This window comes from Macaca nemestrina, chromosome X (genome assembly GCF_043159975.1).
Source record: "Macaca nemestrina isolate mMacNem1 chromosome X, mMacNem.hap1, whole genome shotgun sequence".
NCBI lineage: Eukaryota > Metazoa > Chordata > Mammalia > Primates > Cercopithecidae > Macaca > Macaca nemestrina.
This window is the reverse complement of record NC_092145.1, coordinates 142,513,659-142,531,294: the sequence shown is the minus strand read 5'-3', so window position 1 is coordinate 142,531,294 and position 17,636 is coordinate 142,513,659. Positions and strand designations below refer to the sequence as shown.

Sequence of the window (17,636 nt, the reverse complement as noted above, 5' to 3'; positions counted from 1 at the left end):
TTCTGCAGGTGTTCTGTAAATACCTATTAATATTTCTCCTCAGCACATGAATCATTCTCAAGGATTGACCATATGTTGTCACAAAATAAGTCTGAAAATATTCAAAAGAATTGAAAAATTATTCAATTTCAAGCATCTTCTCTGACTACAATGGAATAAAGCCAGAAGTCAGTAATGGGGAATTTAGGAAACTATACATGAAAATTAAATAATATGTTCTTAAATGATCAGTGGTCAATGGTAAATGAATGGTCAATGAAGAAATTAAGAGGGAAATTGAAAATAAATCTTGAAACAAATGGTAATGGAAACACAGCATACCAAAACCTATGGGATAGAGCAAAAGCAGTACTAAGAGAGAAATTTATAGCTAAAAGTGCCTACATCAAAAAAGAAGAAAAACTTCAAATAAATAACCTAATGATGTATCTTAAAGAACTAGGGAAGGAAGAGCAAACCATGCCCATAATTAGTAGAAGAAAATAATAATAAAGATCAGAGCAGAAGCAAAAGAATTTAAAATGAAGAAAATACAAAAGATGAAATGAAAGAAAAAGTTGCTTTTCTGAAAAGACATATAAAATTGGCAAACCTTTAAGCCAGACTAACTAAGAAAGAGACAAGATTCAAATAAATAAAACCAGAGATTTAAAAAGAGACATTACAACTGATACCGCAGAAATTCAAAGGGATTATTAGCAGCTACCATGAGCAACTGCATGCCAACAAACTGGAAAATCTAGAGGAAATGTATAAATTCCTAGACACATACACCTATCAAGTTTGAACCATGAAGAAATCCACAACCTGAACAGATAAATAACAAGTAATGAGACTGAAGCCATAACAGAATTCTCCCAGTAAAGAAAAGCTCAAGACCCAATGGCTTCACTGCTGAATTCTACCAAATATTTAGAGAATTAATACTAATCCTACTCAAACTATTCCCAAAAATAGAGGAGGAAGGAATACTTCAAAACTCATTGTACAAGGTCAGTATTACCCTGATACCAAAGCTAGACAAAGACACATCAAAAAAAGAAAACCACAGGCCAATATCTCTGATAAATACTGATACAAAAACCCTCAACAAAATACTAGGAAACGGAATTCAACAATACATTAAAAAGATCAGCCGGGTGCAGTGGCTCATGCCTGTAATCCTAGCACTTTGGGAGGCCAAGGCGGGGGATCACGAGGTCAGGAGTTTGAGGCCAGCCTGGCCAGCATGGTGAAACCCCGTCTCTACTAAAGATACAAAAAAATGGCCAGGCATGGTGGCGCACACCTGTAGTCGCAGTTACTCAGGAGGCTGAGGCAGAAGACTTACCTGAACCCGGCAGGCAGAGGTTGCAGTGGGCCAAGATTGTGCCACCACACTCCAGCCTGGGTGACAGAAAGAGACTCCATCTCAAAAATAAAAATAAAAAATCATTCATGGATGGCCATGGGGTCTCATGCCTACAATCCTAGTACTTTGGGAGGCTGAGGCGGGAAGACTGCTTGAGCCCAGGAGATTGAGACCAGCCTAGGCAATATAGCAAGACTTTGTCTCTACAAAAAAAATTTTTAAATTAGCCAGGCATGGTTGTCCATCCCTGTAGTCCCAGCTACTTGGGAGGCTGAGTTGGAAGGACCATTTGAGCCTGGGGATGTCGAGGTGGCAGTGAGCCATGATCATGTCACTGCACTCCAGTCTGGGTGATAGAGACTGTCTCAAAAAGATCATTCATCATGACCAAATGGGATTAATCCCAGGGATTCAACGATGGTTCAACATACACAAATCAATCAATGTGATACATCATGTGAACAGAATGAAGAACAAAAATTGTATGATCATTTCAATTAAGTAACTCTCAAAATGTAAGCATATAAAAGCAAACATTACTGTAAGACAAGAATAGATATTTCAAAGAAGAGGATATGCAGATAGAAAATTAGCACATGAAGAGCCGTACATCATTTCGAAAGGCCAATGCATATTAAACCCTCAATTAAATATTACCATATACCTATCAGAATGGCTAAGTGGTGGGCAGATCATGAGGTCAGGAGATCGAGACCATCCTCGCTAGTGAAACCCTGTCTCTACTTAAAAAATACAAAAAAATTAGCCAGGCATGGTGGCACATACCTATAGTCCCAGCTACTCGGGAGGCTGAGGCAGGAGAATAGCTTGAACCCAGAAGACAGAGGTTGCAGTGAGCCAAGATCGTACCACTGCACTCTAGCCTGGGTGACAGAGCGAGACTCCATCTCAAAAAAAAAAAAGCAAACATACCAAATGCTGGTAAGAATGCAGAGAAACTGAATCACTCATACACTGCTGATGGGAATGTAAAATGGCACAGCCACTCTGGAAATAGTGACAGTTTCTTATTACACTATACATGCAATTACTATACCACCCAGCAGTTAATTGTACTCGGGCATTTATCACAGAAAAATGAAAAACATTATGTTCACACAAAAACCTGTACTCTGGTTCTCATACCTGCTTTACTTGTAATAACCAAAAACAACAATCTAGATGTCCTTCAGTGGGTGACAAGCCATGATAAATCCATACCATGAAATAGTACTCAGCAATAAAAAGGAAGGAATTTCTAATATACACAAAAACTTGTATGAATCTCCAGGGAATTATGCTATGTGAAAAAATGCAATCTCAAAAGGTTAAATGGTATATCAGTCCATTTATCAAACCAATGGTGTATCAGTCCATTCTTACAATGACAAAATTATAAAAAGGGAGAATATACTAGTAGTTGTATGGGATAAAGATGAGGCCAGGGAGGGAATGACATGAAGGAGTAGATATGGTTATAAAAAGTCAGTAAGAGAGTTCCTGGAAGTCATGGGACAGTTCTGTATCATGACTAGATACAGTTAGGTTTATTTATGACTGAACGCAGATGTCATAAAATTCCAGACAACTGGATACACACTCTCTCTCTCTCTCTCTCTCTCTCTCTCTCACACACACACACACACACACACACACACACACGTACTCACACACATACAAATGAATACATGAAAAGCTGGGGACATCTGAATAGATCTGGTGATTGTATCAACGTCAAAACCCTAGTTGTGATATTTTACTATATTTTTGTAAAACAGTACTATTGGGGGAAACTGGGTAAAGGTACACAAGATCTCTCTGTATTCTTTCAATCCAGATTAAAGAGTGCTACTTGTAACACATATCATTTCAAACTCACCAAAATTGGGAGTGAGGCAGGCAGATGCTGAAGCATCATCTTGGTCACAGCTATTTTGCATTACAGTTGAGTAACTCATTGTCCCAGAACTCATTTGTGGGCCAGATTCTGTTTTGAACAACATTTCAATATGTAAAACATTTTCTAGTGCTGAAAGACAAGAAATCTCAACCATGTTTTTTATATCAGGAGAAACTATCCTTCGGGAATAAAAGAAAAACAAAGACATTCTTAGACAAAGAAAAACTTTAAAAAGTGGTCACTGGCTGACTTACCCTTAAAGAACAACTAAAGGAAGATCTTCAAACTGAAAGGATATGATTAAGGAAGGAATCTTGCAGCATCAGGAAGGAAGAAAGAACAACACAAAGAGCAGAAATATGGGCATGGAGAAACTAGGTCACTCACACGTTGCTGGTGGGGGTAGAAAATTGTACACTCTGGAAAACAACTTGGCAGTATTTTATAAAACTAAACATACCATTACCATAGGACCCAGCAACTGCACTCTTGGGCAGTATCTCAGAGAAATGAAAACTTGTGTTCACACAAAACCTATATGGTGTATGAGTGTTTATAGCAGCTTTACTTCTAATAGCCAAAACCAGGAAACAACCTAGATGTCTTTCAATACCTGAAAAGATAAACAAACCACAGTACATCTACACCATGGAATAGTACTCAGCAACAAAAAAGAAGGAACCATTTGGGGGCTTGCCTGTGGTAGAGGATACATGAACCTAATTAGACATATGATAAAAACTGAACTAAAACACATACATACACATGCACATAAATAAATACAAGTAAAACTGGGGACAGCTCAATAATATCTGCAGAAGGTATCACGTCAACATCCTGTTTGTGATAATTTCTTATAGTTTTGCAAGATGTTACTTTTGGGGAAAAGTGGTAATGGAAACACAGATTTCTCTGTATTATTTATTATAACTGCATGTGTAGCTAAATTTTTCTGAAAATAAAAACTTTAATTAGAAAAAGCTACCAATATCTTGCACTACGGATGCCAATCAATCTAGATTAAATAGTGCTGCATATAGCAAGTATCATTTCAAACTCACCGAAATTGCAAGGGACGCTGTGAAATAATGAGGAAACATTCTGGCGACTGTTGTTTTCTAATAAAGGTCGGTAATTTGTTTTCACAGACCTCTTTACTGAGCTGGTTCGTGCTTTTCCCAATGTTTCTATAAATAAAATATTTCAAATATTGAAAGACAATACATTTCAATCATGAATTCTACATCAGGCAAAAGTGTCCTTCAAATATAGAGAAGATAAAGACATTCTCACATGAGGGAAAACTAAAGTGTTTGTCACTAGCTGACATACACTTAAAGAATGGCTAAAGGAAAATCTTCAAACAGAAAAGAATGATGAAAAAGCAAATCTTGGAGCATCAAAAAGGAAGAAAAAACAATGAAAGCAGGGGAAATATGCATGCGGAGAAACCGGATCATTCATACATAATTGGAGAGAACGTAAAATGATACAGTCTCTCTGGAACACCATTTGGCAGTTTCTTATAAAACTAAACATGCAATTACTACACAACCAAGCCTTTTTACTCTTGGACATTTATCCAAGAAAAATCAAAACTTATGTTTATACAAAAATCTGTACATCAGTGGCCATTGCAACTTTACTTGTAATAGTCAAAAACTAGAAACAGCCGCAATATCTTCCAATGGATGAATGAATAAGCCAACTGTGAAACATCCATACCATGGAATAGTGTCCACAATAAAAACTAAGGACCACTCATACATCCAGCCAGTCAGATGAATATTCGGGGAATTATGTACTGAGGCAGGTGTGGTTATAAAAGAGCAAGATGGGCCGGGCGTGGTGGCTCACGCCTGTAATCCCAGCACTTTAGGAGGCCAAGGCAGGTGGATCACTTGGTGCCAGGAGTTGGAGGCAAGCCTGGGCAACATGGTGAAATCCCATCTCTACAAAAACTATTAAAAAAAAAAAAAAAAAGCCAGAGTTGGGTGCAGTGGTTCATGCCTGTAATCCCAGCACTTTGGGAGGCCGAAGCAGGCAGATCACTTGAGGCCAGGAGTTCAAGACCAGCCTGGCCAACACAGTGAAACCTCGTCTCTACCAAAAAATACAAAAATTAGCTTGGCGTGGTGGCACATGCCTGTAATCCCAGGAACTTGGGAGGCTGAGGCACGAGAATCGCTTGAACCCAGGAGGTGGAGGTTGCAGTGAGCTGAGACTGCACCACTGCACTCCAGCCTGGGCGACAGATGGAGATTTTTGAGACTCTGTCTCAAAAGAAAAGAAAAGAGAAAAGAAAAGAAAAAAGAAAGAGTAAAATGAGGCATCTTGGTAATCATGGAAATGTGTATCTTGATCATGGCAGTGGGAATCAAACCTACTCATGTGACAAAACTGGGTAGAACTAAATGCACACAAACAATTTAACACAATTAAGTGGGAGATCTCAATAAGATGTGTGGATAATATCAATGTCAATATTCTGGTTGTGATGTTCTGTTACAGTTTGCAAGATGTTATTGTTGGGAGGAATAGGTAAAGTGGAAGGGGTATTTCTCTGCATTGTTTCTTACAACTACCTGTATATCTGAAATGACCACAAAATTAAAAGTTTAGTTTAAAAAAATCTACCGCTAGTTTTACATTAAGGACTTTGATGGATGTAGATTAAACAGTGCTACTAATAACATGTATAATTTCAAATTCACCAAACTTGGGAGGAATGGAGAGCGATAAAGAGGCGTTACCTTGGCTATGGCCCCTTCCTGATGAAGTTGGGTAATTCTCTGTCTGAGTATTGTTTTTTACGTTAGTTCCTGCTGTTTCTGGCATTTCTATAACTTTTTCAAGTACTGAAAGAAAAGAACTCTCAACTATGAATTTTATACTGGGTGAAATTGTCCTTCAGGAAAGAAGGGAAAATAAAAACATTCTCACAAAACGGAAAATTAAAGGAATTTGTCCCTCGCAGATTTACCCTTTAAAAATGGCTATAGGAAAACCTTCAAACAGAAAAGATACTACAAGAGAAGAAATCTTGGAGTATCCGGAAAGAAGAAAGAATGATGGAAAGATCAGAAATACAGATATGGAGAAACTGGATCACTCATACATTGCTGTTGGAAATAAACAATAGTACAGCCTCTCTGGGAAACTATTTGGCAGTTTCTTATAAAACTAAACATGCTAGTACCATACGACTCAGCAATTGTTCTCTTGGTATTCATGACAGAGAAATGAAAACTTATATTCACCCAAAAACCAGTACACAGTACATGAATGTTCAAAGTGGCTTTACTTGTAATATCCAAAAATTGAAAGAAAAAACCAGATGTCTTTCAATAGGTGAATGGTTTAAAAAAAAAAAACTGTTCCTATCTGTACCATGGAAAAGAAGGAACTATTCATCAATAGAAAGAAAGGAACTACTGAGAAATGAAAACTTACATTTATACAAAAATGTGTACATGAAGATTCATAGCAGCTTTACACCCAGTAGACAAAAAATAAAAATAAAATAAAAACACAAAAAACCCACCAGACGTCCCTCAGCAGGTGAATGGTTGAACAAAACATAGTATATCCAGACATGCAATACTATTCAGCAATAGGAATAAACCATTAATAGAAAAAACAACCTGGACGAGTCTCTAGGAAATTAAGCTGAGTGAAAAAAATCCAATTCCAAATATGATTCCACTTATATAACAATTGAAAGAGACAAAATTATAGCGGTAGAGAAGAGATCAGTGGAAGCCAGGTGTTAGAAATGGGTCATGAGGTGTTACGGAAGGGTGACCTGAGAGAGTTGGTGTGGTTATCAAAGGCAACACAACAGCACCTCGTGCTGATGGAAATGATCTCTACCTTGACTGTGGTGGTGGGCACACAAACCTACTTGTGGAATAAAGCTGCATAGTACTAAACACACACACACACAAATAAATACAAGTAAAATGGGACATCTCTATAAGATCTGTGGCTTGTATAAATGTGAATATCCTGGGTTGTAATATTTCTGTTGTATTTTTGCTAAATGTAATTATTGGGGGAAATTAGGTAAAGGGTAGTCAGGATTTTTCCGTCTTATTTCTTATACCTGTGTATGATTTCTGAACTATCTCAATATGAAAAGTTTAATTTGTAAAAAGCTATCACTAAGAATTAATATTAAGAATGTTGATGAATCTAGATGAGAGGGCCGCTTGTGATATCCATTATTTCAAACTCACCAAAATTAGAAGTGATGGGAAGATTTGAAGACGCTGGATTTGGGACACTCATATTTCCCAATAAAGATGGGTAATACACTGTCTGAGAGTTATTTTCCATGTTGGTTTCTGTTGTTCCTGGCATTTCAATAAGTATAATTTTCTCAGCTACTGAAAAAAAAAAACAGAATGCTCAATCATAAATTCTACATGAGGCAAAACTATCCTTCTGGAAAAAAGGTAAAGACATTTCTCAAACAAAAGAAAACTAAAAGAATCTGTCCCTAGCCGACTTATCCATATGAAATCTCCAGGCCTGGTGCAGTGTCTCACGCCTACAATCCCAAAACTTTGGGAGGCAGAGACAAATGGATTGCCTGAGCCCAGAAATTCAAGACCAGCCTGGATAACATGAGACCCCACCTCTACAAAAAAATTTTAAAAAATTAAAAATTAGCCAGGAGTGATAGCAAGTACCTGTAGTCCTAGCTGAGTCAGGAGGCTGAGGGAGCGTCACTGGAGCCCAGGAGGTGGAGGCTGCAGTGAGCCATGATCGCACCACTGCACTCCAGCCTGGATGACAGAGTGAAAAGAAAGAAAGAAAAGAAAGAGAAGAGAGGAGAGGAGAGGAGAGGAGAGGGAAAGGAAAGGAAGAAGAAAGAGAGAGAAAGAGCGAGAGAAAGAGTGAGAGAAAGAGAGAGGAAGGAAGGAAGGAGGGAAGGAAGGAAGGAAGGAAGGAAGGAAGGAAGGAAGGAAGGAAGGAAGGAAGGAAGGAAGGAAGGAAGGAAGGAAGGAAGGAAGGAAGGAAGGAAGGGAGGGAGGGAGGGAGGGAGGGAGGGAGGGAGGGAGGGAAGGAAGGAAGGAAATGTTAAAACAGTAAGGATATGATGAAAGGAATCCTGGAGCATCAGGAAGGAAGAAAGACTAATAGAAAGACCAGAAATATAGGCCAGGCACAGTGGCTCCACCTGTAATCCCAACACTTTGGGAGGCCGAGGTGGGTGGATCCCCTGAGGTCAGGAGTTCAAGACCAGCCTAGCCAACATGGCAAAACCCCATTTCTACTAAAAATACAACAATTCGCCGGGCGTGGTGGTGAGTGCCTGTAATCCCAGCTACCTGGGAGGCTGAGGCAGGAGAATTGCTTGAACCTGGGAGGTGGAGGTTGCAGTAAGCCGAGATTACATCACTGCACTCCAGCCTGGACAACAGAGTGAGACTCTGTCTCAATTTAAAAAAAGAAAAAGAAAGAAAGGAGAAAAAAAAGAAAGGTAAGAAATGTAAATATGGAGAAACTGGATCACCCATACATGTAAAGCCGTTCTGGAAAAATGTTTGGCAGTTTCTTATAAAACTAAACATGCTAGTACCATAAGACCCAGCAATTGTGCTCTTGACATTCATGACAGAGAAATGAAAACTTATATTTATCCAAAAACCAGTACAGGAATGTTCAGAGCAGTTTGGTCCTAATACCAAAGAGTGGAGAGGGGGGAAATAATGACCTTCAATTGGTAAATGGTTAAAAACAACTACTGTATATCCAAACCATGGAAGATTATCAGAAAAAAAAAAGAGGAACAGCTGATACACACAACAACCTGTATAAGTCTTTGGAGAATCATACTGACTGAAAACAAAACAAAAAAAAAACCTACCTGCCATAAGATTCCCTTTATATTACACTCTTAAAGTCACAAAATTATAGAAGCCAGTGTTTGTCAGGAGCTAGGGAACAGTCAATGGGGAAGAAAAGGGTGACCTGAGAGAGGTGGGGGTGGTTATCAAAGATGAGGCAGCCTGGTGGTGATGGAAATGTTCTGTCTTGACTGTGGTGGTGAGAATCAAACCTATTCATGGAAAAAAATTTGCAAAGAAAGAAATACAGATACACCCACAGATTATTATAACTAAAAGTGGGGATATCTCAGTTATATCTGTGTATTTTATCAATGTCAATATCCTGTTGTGTTAATTTACTATAGTTTTGTAAGATGGTATTGTTGGGAGAAAAAGGTAAAGCATAAAGGGGATCATTTCTATTATTTCTTACAAATACATGTGAATCTAAAATTATTTTAAAATAAAAATGGCTGGGCGCAGTGGCTCACGCCTATAATCCCAGCACTTTCGGAGGCCGAGGAGGGCAGATCACCTAAGGTCAGGAGTTAGAGACCAGTCTGGCCTACATGGTGAAACCCCGCCTCTACTAAAACTACAAAAATTAGATGGGCATGGTGGCATGCCCTATAGTTCAAGCTACTTAGGAGGCTGAGGCAGGAGAATCTCTTGAACCCAGGAGGCGGAGGTTGCAGTGAGCCGAGACCACACCACTGCACTCCAGCCTGGGTGACAAAGTGAGACTCCATCTCAAAAAAATAAAAATAAAGTTTAATTTTAAAAATGAGCTGCTACAACTAGCTTGCATTAAGGATGTTAATCGATCCAGATTCAATAGTGTCACTTGTAATGCAGCATCTGAAACTCACCAAAATTAGGTGTGTAGCCGGCAGATAAAGAGGAAGAACGTGGGCTGCTGCCATTTCCCAAAGAAATTGGGTAATTCATTGTCTGAGGGTTGCTTTCCAGCCTGGTTTCTGCAATTGTTGGCATACCTACAGAAAGAACATTTTTCAAGTGGTTAGGAACTCTCAACTGTGAATTTATACATAGTGAAATTCTCCTTGAGTAATGATATGGTTTGGCTGTGTCCCCACCCAAATCTCACCTTGAATTGTGTCTCCCAGAATTCCCACATGCTGTGGGAGGGACCCAGGGGGAGGTAATTGAACCATGGGGGCCAGTCTTTCCCATGCTATTCTTGTGATAGTGAATAAGTTTCATGAGATCCTATGGGCTTATCAGGGGTTTCTGCTTTTGCTTCTTCCTTATTTTTCTCTTGCCACTACCATGTAAGAAGTGCCTTTCACCTCCTGCCATTATTCTGAGGCCTCCCCAGCCATGTGGAACTATAAGTCCAATCAAACCTCTTTTTGTTCTCAGTTTTGGGTATGTCTTTATCAGCAGTATGAAAACAAACTAATACGAGTAATTAACAGGCAATAAGGACATTCTCACATGAAGGAAAACTAGGATTACTTATCCCGCATAGACTTGCCCTTAAAGAAAGGCCAAAGGAAAATCTTTATGCAGAAAGGATATGATGAAAAAAATGGGTCTTTGGGCATCGGGAAGAAAGAAAGAAGAGAAAGAGCAGAAATATGCATGCAGAGAAATTGGATCACTCAGATATTACTGGTGAGGAGATAAAATGATACATCCCCGCCTTTCTGCCCATGGACTCCACTGAAGAAGCATCGTTAAAGTCTCTCTTCTCCCTGCCGTCATGTCTAAGTCAGAGTCTCCTAAAAAACCCCAACAACTGAGGAAGCTCTTCACTGGAGGGTTGAGCTTTGAAACAACCAATGAGAGCCTGTGAAGCCATTCTGAGCAATGGGGAACGCTCACGGACTGTGTGGTAATGAGAGATCCAAACACCAAGTGCTCCAGGAGCTTTGGGTTTGTCACATATGCCACTGTGGAGGAGGTGAATGCAGCCATGAATGCAAGGCCACACAAGGTGGATGGAGGAGTTTTGGAACCAAAGAGAGTTGTCTCAAGAGAAGATTCTCAAAGACCAGGTGCCCACTTAACTGTGAAAAAGATATTTTTTGGTGGCATTAAAGAAGACACTGAATAACATCACCCAAGAGATTATTTTGAACAGTATGGAAAAACTGAAGTGATTGAAATCATGACTTGACCAAGGCAGTGGCAAGAAAAGGGGTTTTGCCTTTGTAACCTTTGATGACCATGACTCCGTGGATAAGACTGTCATTCAGAAATACCATACTGTGAATGGCCACAACTGTGAAGTTAGGAAAGCCCTGTCAAAGCAAGAGATGGCTAGTGCTTCATCCAGCCAAAGAGGTCGAAGTGGTTCTGGAAACTTTGGTGGTGGTCGTGGAGGTGGTTTCAGTGGGAATGACAACTTTGATCGTGGAGGAAACTTCAGTGGTCATGGTGTCTTTGGTGGCAGCCGTGGTGATGGTGGATATGGTAGCAGTGGGGATGGCTATAATGGATTTGGTAATGATGGAAGCAGTTTTGGAGTTGGTGGAAGCTACAATGATTTTGGCAATTACAACAGTCTTCAAATTTTGGACCCATGAAGGGAGGAAACATTGGAGGCAGAAGCTCTGGCCCCTATGGTAGTGGAGGCCAATACTTTGCCAAACCACGAAACCAAGGTGGCTATGGTGGTTCCAGTAGCAGCAGTAGCTATGGCAGTGGCAGAAGATTTTAACTAGGAAACAAAACTTAGCAGGAGAGGAGAGCCAGAGAAGTGACAGGTAAGCTACAGGTGACAACAGATTTGTGAACTGAGCCAAGCACAGTGGTGGCAGGGCCTAGCTGCTATGAAGAAGACATGTTTTAGACAAATACTCACATGTATGGGCAAAAATTCAAGGGCTGTATTTGTGACTAATTGTATAACAGGTTATTTTAGTTTCTGTTCTGTGGAAAGTATAAAACATTCCAACAAAGAGTTTTAATGTAGATTTTATTTTCTTGCATCCATGCTGTTGATTGCTAAGTGTAATAGTCTGATCATTACACTGAATAAATGTCTTTTAAAAAAAAGATACAGCCCCTCTGAAAAAAAGTTCAGCATTTTCTTATAAAACTAAATATGAAGTACCATATAACCCAAAATTGCATGCAAACTTGTTTACACAAAAACCAGTACATAAATGTTCGTAGAGCTTTACTTGTATTGACCAAAAATAGAAAACACCCCTGATGTCATTCAATGAATAAACAGATAAACAGTTATACATCACTACTATGGAATAGTACTCAACAATAAAAATGGAGGAACTATTGATGCATACAACAATTGGTATGAATCTCGAGAAAATTATGTTTAGTGAAAAAAAAGCCATGCTCAAAAGGTTACACAGCATTTAGTTGCATTTAAGTAACAACATTCAAATAATGAAATTCTGGCAAGCAAAGTGAGATTGCTGACTATCAGTAGTTAAGATAGGGCAAGATGAGAGAGAAGGGAGATTGGGGGAGGTGGCTGTGGTTATAAAAGAATAATATAAAGGATCCTTGTACTGATGATGGAAATGTTCTGTATTGTAACTAATAGTGGACATGTAAATTGACTCATGATTAAATTTCATAGAACTAAATACACACACACTGATGTAGATTTAATCAATGCCAATACCCTGGTTGCAGGATATAGTTCCTTAAGATGTTATCATTGAGGAAAATGGGTAAAGTACACATGGGAGCTCTGTACAGTTTCTTACAACCACATGTTAATTCAAAATTATCTCAAAATAAAAAGGCTAGTTTTTTGGGGTTTTTTTTTTTTTAAGAGTTATCACTGACTTGCATTCAGGATGTTGATGGAAAATAAACTCTCAGCCACAAATTCTATGCCCAGCAAAACTATCCTTAAAGAATGTTAGGAAAATAAAGACATTTTCAAATGCAGGAAAACTAAAGAAACCTGAAAGAAAGGCTGAAGAAAAGTATTCAAACAGAAAGGAATTGATGAAAAAAGAAAATATAGAGCATCCAGAAGGAAGAACAACAGAAATAACAGAAATATGAATGCGGAGAAACTGGATCACTCACGCATTGCTGGTGGAAATGGAAGATAATACAGACTTTCTGGAAAACTATTTGACAGTTTCTTATAAAACTAAACATGCTAGTACCATAAGGCTCAGCAATTACACTCATGGCATTCATGACAGAAAAATGAAAATTTATATTTACAGAAAAACCTGTTCATGACTGTTCATAGCGGCTTCACTCCTAATATCCAAAAACTGGAAAAAAACAATTTGATGCCTTTTCAATGGGTGAATGGCTAAACAAACTGTGGCATAGTCATACTATGAAATATAAATCAAAAATAAAAAGGAGGGTAGGCTGGGCATGGTGGCTCACGCCTGTAATCTCAGCACTTTGGGAGGCCACGGCAGGCAGACAACTTGAGGTCAGGAGTCTGAGACCAGCCTGGCCAACATGGTGAAATCCTGTCTCTACCAAAACTACAAAAATTAGCTGGGCATGGTGGCACACACTTGTAATCCTAGCTATTCAGCAGGCTGAGGCATGAGAATTGCTTGAATCCAGGAGGCAGAAGTTGCAGTAAGCCAAGATCGCACCACTGCACTCCAGCCTGGGCAACAGAGGAGACTATGTCTTAAAAAAAAAAAAAAAAAAAAAAAGGAGGAAACTCCTGATACATGCAACAAGCTGGGTGAGTTTTCAGAGAACCATACTGAGTGAAAAACACCAATCCCCCAAAATTACATACTATAACATTCCCTTAATGTAACATTCTTGAAGTGACAAAATTATAAACAGAGAACAGATCAGTAGTTACCAGGTGTTAGGGATGGGGCAGGTTGAAAGGAAGGGATGACATGAGGAAAGTGAATGTGATTATCAAAGGGCAAGACGAGGCATCTTTGCAGTGATAGAAACGTTCTATGTCTTTGCCGGAGGTAGACATTAAAACTACCTGTGATAAAACTGCAAAGAACTAAACAGACAGACACAAATTAATTACAAGTAAACCTGGGGATATCTTAGTAAGATGTGTGGAGTGTATCAATGTCAATACCTTGGATGTGATATTTTACTATAGTTTTAAAGATGTTATTCTTTGGGGGAAATGGCTAAATCATAAACAGGTCTCTGCATTATTTCTTACAACTGTGTGTGAATCTAAAATTATCTCAAACTAAAAAGTTTAATTTGAAAAGAGTCACACTAGCTGACATTAAAAATACTGGTGAATCAGGCTGGGCGCAGTGGCTCACGCCTGTAATCCCAGCACTTTGGAAGGTAGAGGCGGGCAGATCACCTGAGGTTGAGAGTTGGAGACCAACCTGACTAACATGGAGAAACCTCGTCTCTACAAAAAATACAAAAAAAACTAGCCAGGCGTGGTGGTGCATGCCTGTAATCCCAGCTACTCGGGAGGCTGAGGTAGGAGAATCACTTGAACCTGGGAGGCGGAGGTTGCAGTGAGCCAAGATCGTGCTATTGTACTCCAGCCTGGGCAACAAGAGCAAAACTCCATCTCAAAAAAAAAAACAAAAACAAAAAACAACTAGCTGGCAAATCAAGATTAAATAACGCTATCTGCATATTTCTTATTTATTTATTTATTTATTTATTTTAGACGGAGTTTCGCTCTTGTTGCCCAGGCTGGAGTTAAGTGGCACAATCTCAGCTCACTGCAATCTCCACCTCCAAGTTCAAGTGATTCTCCTGCCTCGGCCTCCTGAGTAGCTGGGATTACAGGTGCCCACCACCACGCCCAGCTAATTTTTTGTATTTTTAGTAGAGACGGGGTTTCACCATGTTGGTCAGGCTGGTCTCAAACTTCTGATGTCAGGTGATCCACCCGCCTCAGTCTCCCAAAGTGCTGGGATTACAGGCGTGAGCCACCATGCTCAGCATTATGTATCATGTCAAACTCACCAAAATAGGGAGGGATGAAGACAGATAAAGAGGCAGTATTTTGGCCACTGTAATTTCCCATTAAAGTTGGGTAATTCACTGTCTCAGTGCTGTTTTTACTGCTGTTTGCTGGTCTTTCTGGCATTTCTATAAATAAAAAGTTTTCAAGAGCTGTAATACAGGAACTTTACCCACAAATTCTATACCAAGCAAAATTATCCTTCAAGAAAGAAAGGGAAACAGACATTCACACACAAAGGAAAACAAAAAGAATTTGTCCCCAACAGATTTACCCTTAAAGAAAGATTAAAGAAAACTCTTCAATCAAAAGAAAAGAAAATGATGAAAGAATGAATCTTGGAGCATCAGGAAGAAAGAAGAAAAGAAAGAGGAGAAATATGCATTCAGAGAAAATAGATCACCCATATATAGCTGGCAGGAATGTCAGATGGTACAGCCCCCCTGGAAAATAGTTAGGCAGTTTCTCATAAAACTAAACATGCATGTCCAAACTCATCACACTGGGTATAATAAATATGTGCAGTTTTTTACTTATTAATTACTATGGTTTGAAGGTATCTTTTCCAAAATTCAGGTGTTGCCACTGTGATCATATTAAGAAATGGGACCGGGGGGCGGAGCAAGATGGCCGAATAGGAGCAGCTCCAGTCTCCAACTCCCAGCGCGAGCGACACAGAAGACCGGTGATTTCTGCATTTTCAACTGAGGTACTGGGTTCATCTCACTGGGGAGTGCCGGACGATCGGTGCTGGTCAGCTGCTGCAGCCCGAGCAGCGAGAGCTGAAGCAGGGCGAGGCATTGCCTCACCTGGGAAGCGCAAGGGGGAAGGGAGTCCCTTTTCCTAGCCAGGGGAACTGAGACACACAACACCTGGAAAATCGGGTAACTCCCACCCCAATACTGCGCTTTAAGCAAACAGGCACACCAGGAGATCATATCCCACACCTGGCCGGGAGGGTCCCACACCCACGGAGCCTCCCTCATTGCTAGCGCAGCAGTCTGTGATCTACCGGCAAGGCAGCAGCGAGGCTGGGGGAGGGGCGCCCGCCATTGCTGAGGCTTAGGTAGGTAAACAAAGCTGCTGGGAAGCTCGAACTGGGTGGAGCTCACAGCAGCTCAAGGAAACCTGCCTGTCTCTGTAGACTCCACCTCTGGGGACAGGGCACAGTAAACTAAACAAACGCAGCAGACACCTTTGCAGACGCAAACGACTCTGTCTGACAGCTTTGAAGAGAGCAGTGGATCTCCCAACACGGAGGTTGAGATCTGAGAAGGGACAGACTCCCTGCTCAAGTGGGTCCCTGACCCCTGAGTAGCCTAACTGGAAGACATCCCCCACTAGGGGCAGTCTGACACCCCACACCTCACAGGGTGGAGTACACCCCTGAGAGGAAGCTTCCAAAGCAAGAATCAGACAGGTACACTCGCTGTTCAGAAATATTCTATCTTCTGCAACCTCTGCTGCTGATACCCAGGCAAACAGGGTCTGGAGTGGACCTCAAGCAATCTCCAACAGACCTACAGCTGAGGGTCCTGACTGTTAGAAGGAAAACTATCAAACAGGAAGGACACCTACACCAAAACCCCATCAGTACATCACCATCATCAAAGACCAGAGGCAGATAAAACCACAAAGATGGGGAAAAAGCAGGGCAGAAAAGCTGGAAATTCCAAAAATAAGAGCGCATCTCCCCCGGCAAAGGAGCGCAGCTCATCGCCAGCAACGGATCAAAGCTGGACGGAGAATGACTTTGACGAGATGAGAGAAGAAGGCTTCAGTCCATCAAATTTCTCAGAGCTAAAGGAGGAATTACGTACCCAGCGCAAAGAAACTAAAAATCTTGAAAAAAAAGTGGAAGAATTGATGGCTAGAGTAATTAATGCAGAGAAGGTCCTAAACGAAATGAAAGAGATGAAAACCATGACACGAGAAATACGTGACAAATGCACAAGCTTCAGTAACCAACTCGATCAACTGGAAGAAAGAGTATCAGCGATTGAGGATCAAATGAATGAAATGAAGCGAGAAGAGAAACCAAAAGAAAAAAGAAGAAAAAGAAATGAACAAAGCCTGCAAGAAGTATGGGACTATGTAAAAAGACCAAATCTACGTCTGATTGGGGTGCCTGAAAGTGAGGGGGAAAATGGAACCAAGTTGGAAAACACTCTTCAGGATATCATCCAGGAGAACTTCCCCAACCTAGTAGGGCAGGCCAACATTCAAATCCAGGAAATACAGAGAACGCCACAAAGATACTCCTCGAGAAGAGCAACTCCAAGACACATAATTGCCAGATTCACCAAAGTTGAAATGAAGGAAAAAATCTTAAGGGCAGCCAGAGAGAAAGGTCGGGTTACCCACAAAGGGAAGCCCATCAGACTAACAGCAGATCTCTCGGCAGAAGCTCTCCAAGCCAGAAGAGAGTGGGGGCCAATATTCAACATTCTTAAAGAAAAGAATTTTAAACCCAGAATTTCATATCCAGCCAAACTTAGTTTCTTAAGTGAAGGAGAAATAAAATCCTTTACAGATAAGCAAATGCTTAGAGATTTTGTCACCACTAGGCCTGCCTTACAAGAGACCCTGAAGGAAGCACTAAACATGGAAAGGAACAACTGGTACCAGCCATTGCAAAAACATGCCAAA

At 40.3% G+C, this 17,636-nt stretch overlaps 1 protein-coding gene and 1 pseudogene across 6 annotated transcripts in view; one reads left to right on the top strand and one right to left on the bottom strand.

Annotated features, from left to right (window-relative positions):
- Nucleotides 1-17,636, bottom strand: part of LOC105478283 (BEN domain containing 2) — a 64,117-nt gene that overhangs the window by 26,159 nt on the left and 20,322 nt on the right. For 2 of the 6 annotated variants that reach the window (XM_071088513.1, XM_071088516.1), the window contains exons 5-9: nucleotides 9,958-10,083; nucleotides 7,490-7,639; nucleotides 6,005-6,109; nucleotides 4,313-4,438; nucleotides 3,231-3,380 (exon numbers count right to left, since the gene is read on the bottom strand). In XM_071088513.1, coding sequence (XP_070944614.1) covers nucleotides 3,231-3,380; nucleotides 4,313-4,438; nucleotides 6,005-6,109; nucleotides 7,490-7,639; nucleotides 9,958-10,083 — 657 coding nt within the window. The remainder of the gene's footprint in view (nucleotides 1-3,230; nucleotides 3,381-4,312; nucleotides 4,439-6,004; nucleotides 6,110-7,489; nucleotides 7,640-9,957; nucleotides 10,084-17,636) is intronic. The other 4 variants (XM_071088514.1, XM_071088515.1, XM_071088518.1 and 1 more) reach the window with 4 other exon arrangements.
- Nucleotides 10,786-11,774, top strand: LOC112425999 (heterogeneous nuclear ribonucleoprotein A1-like; annotated as a pseudogene).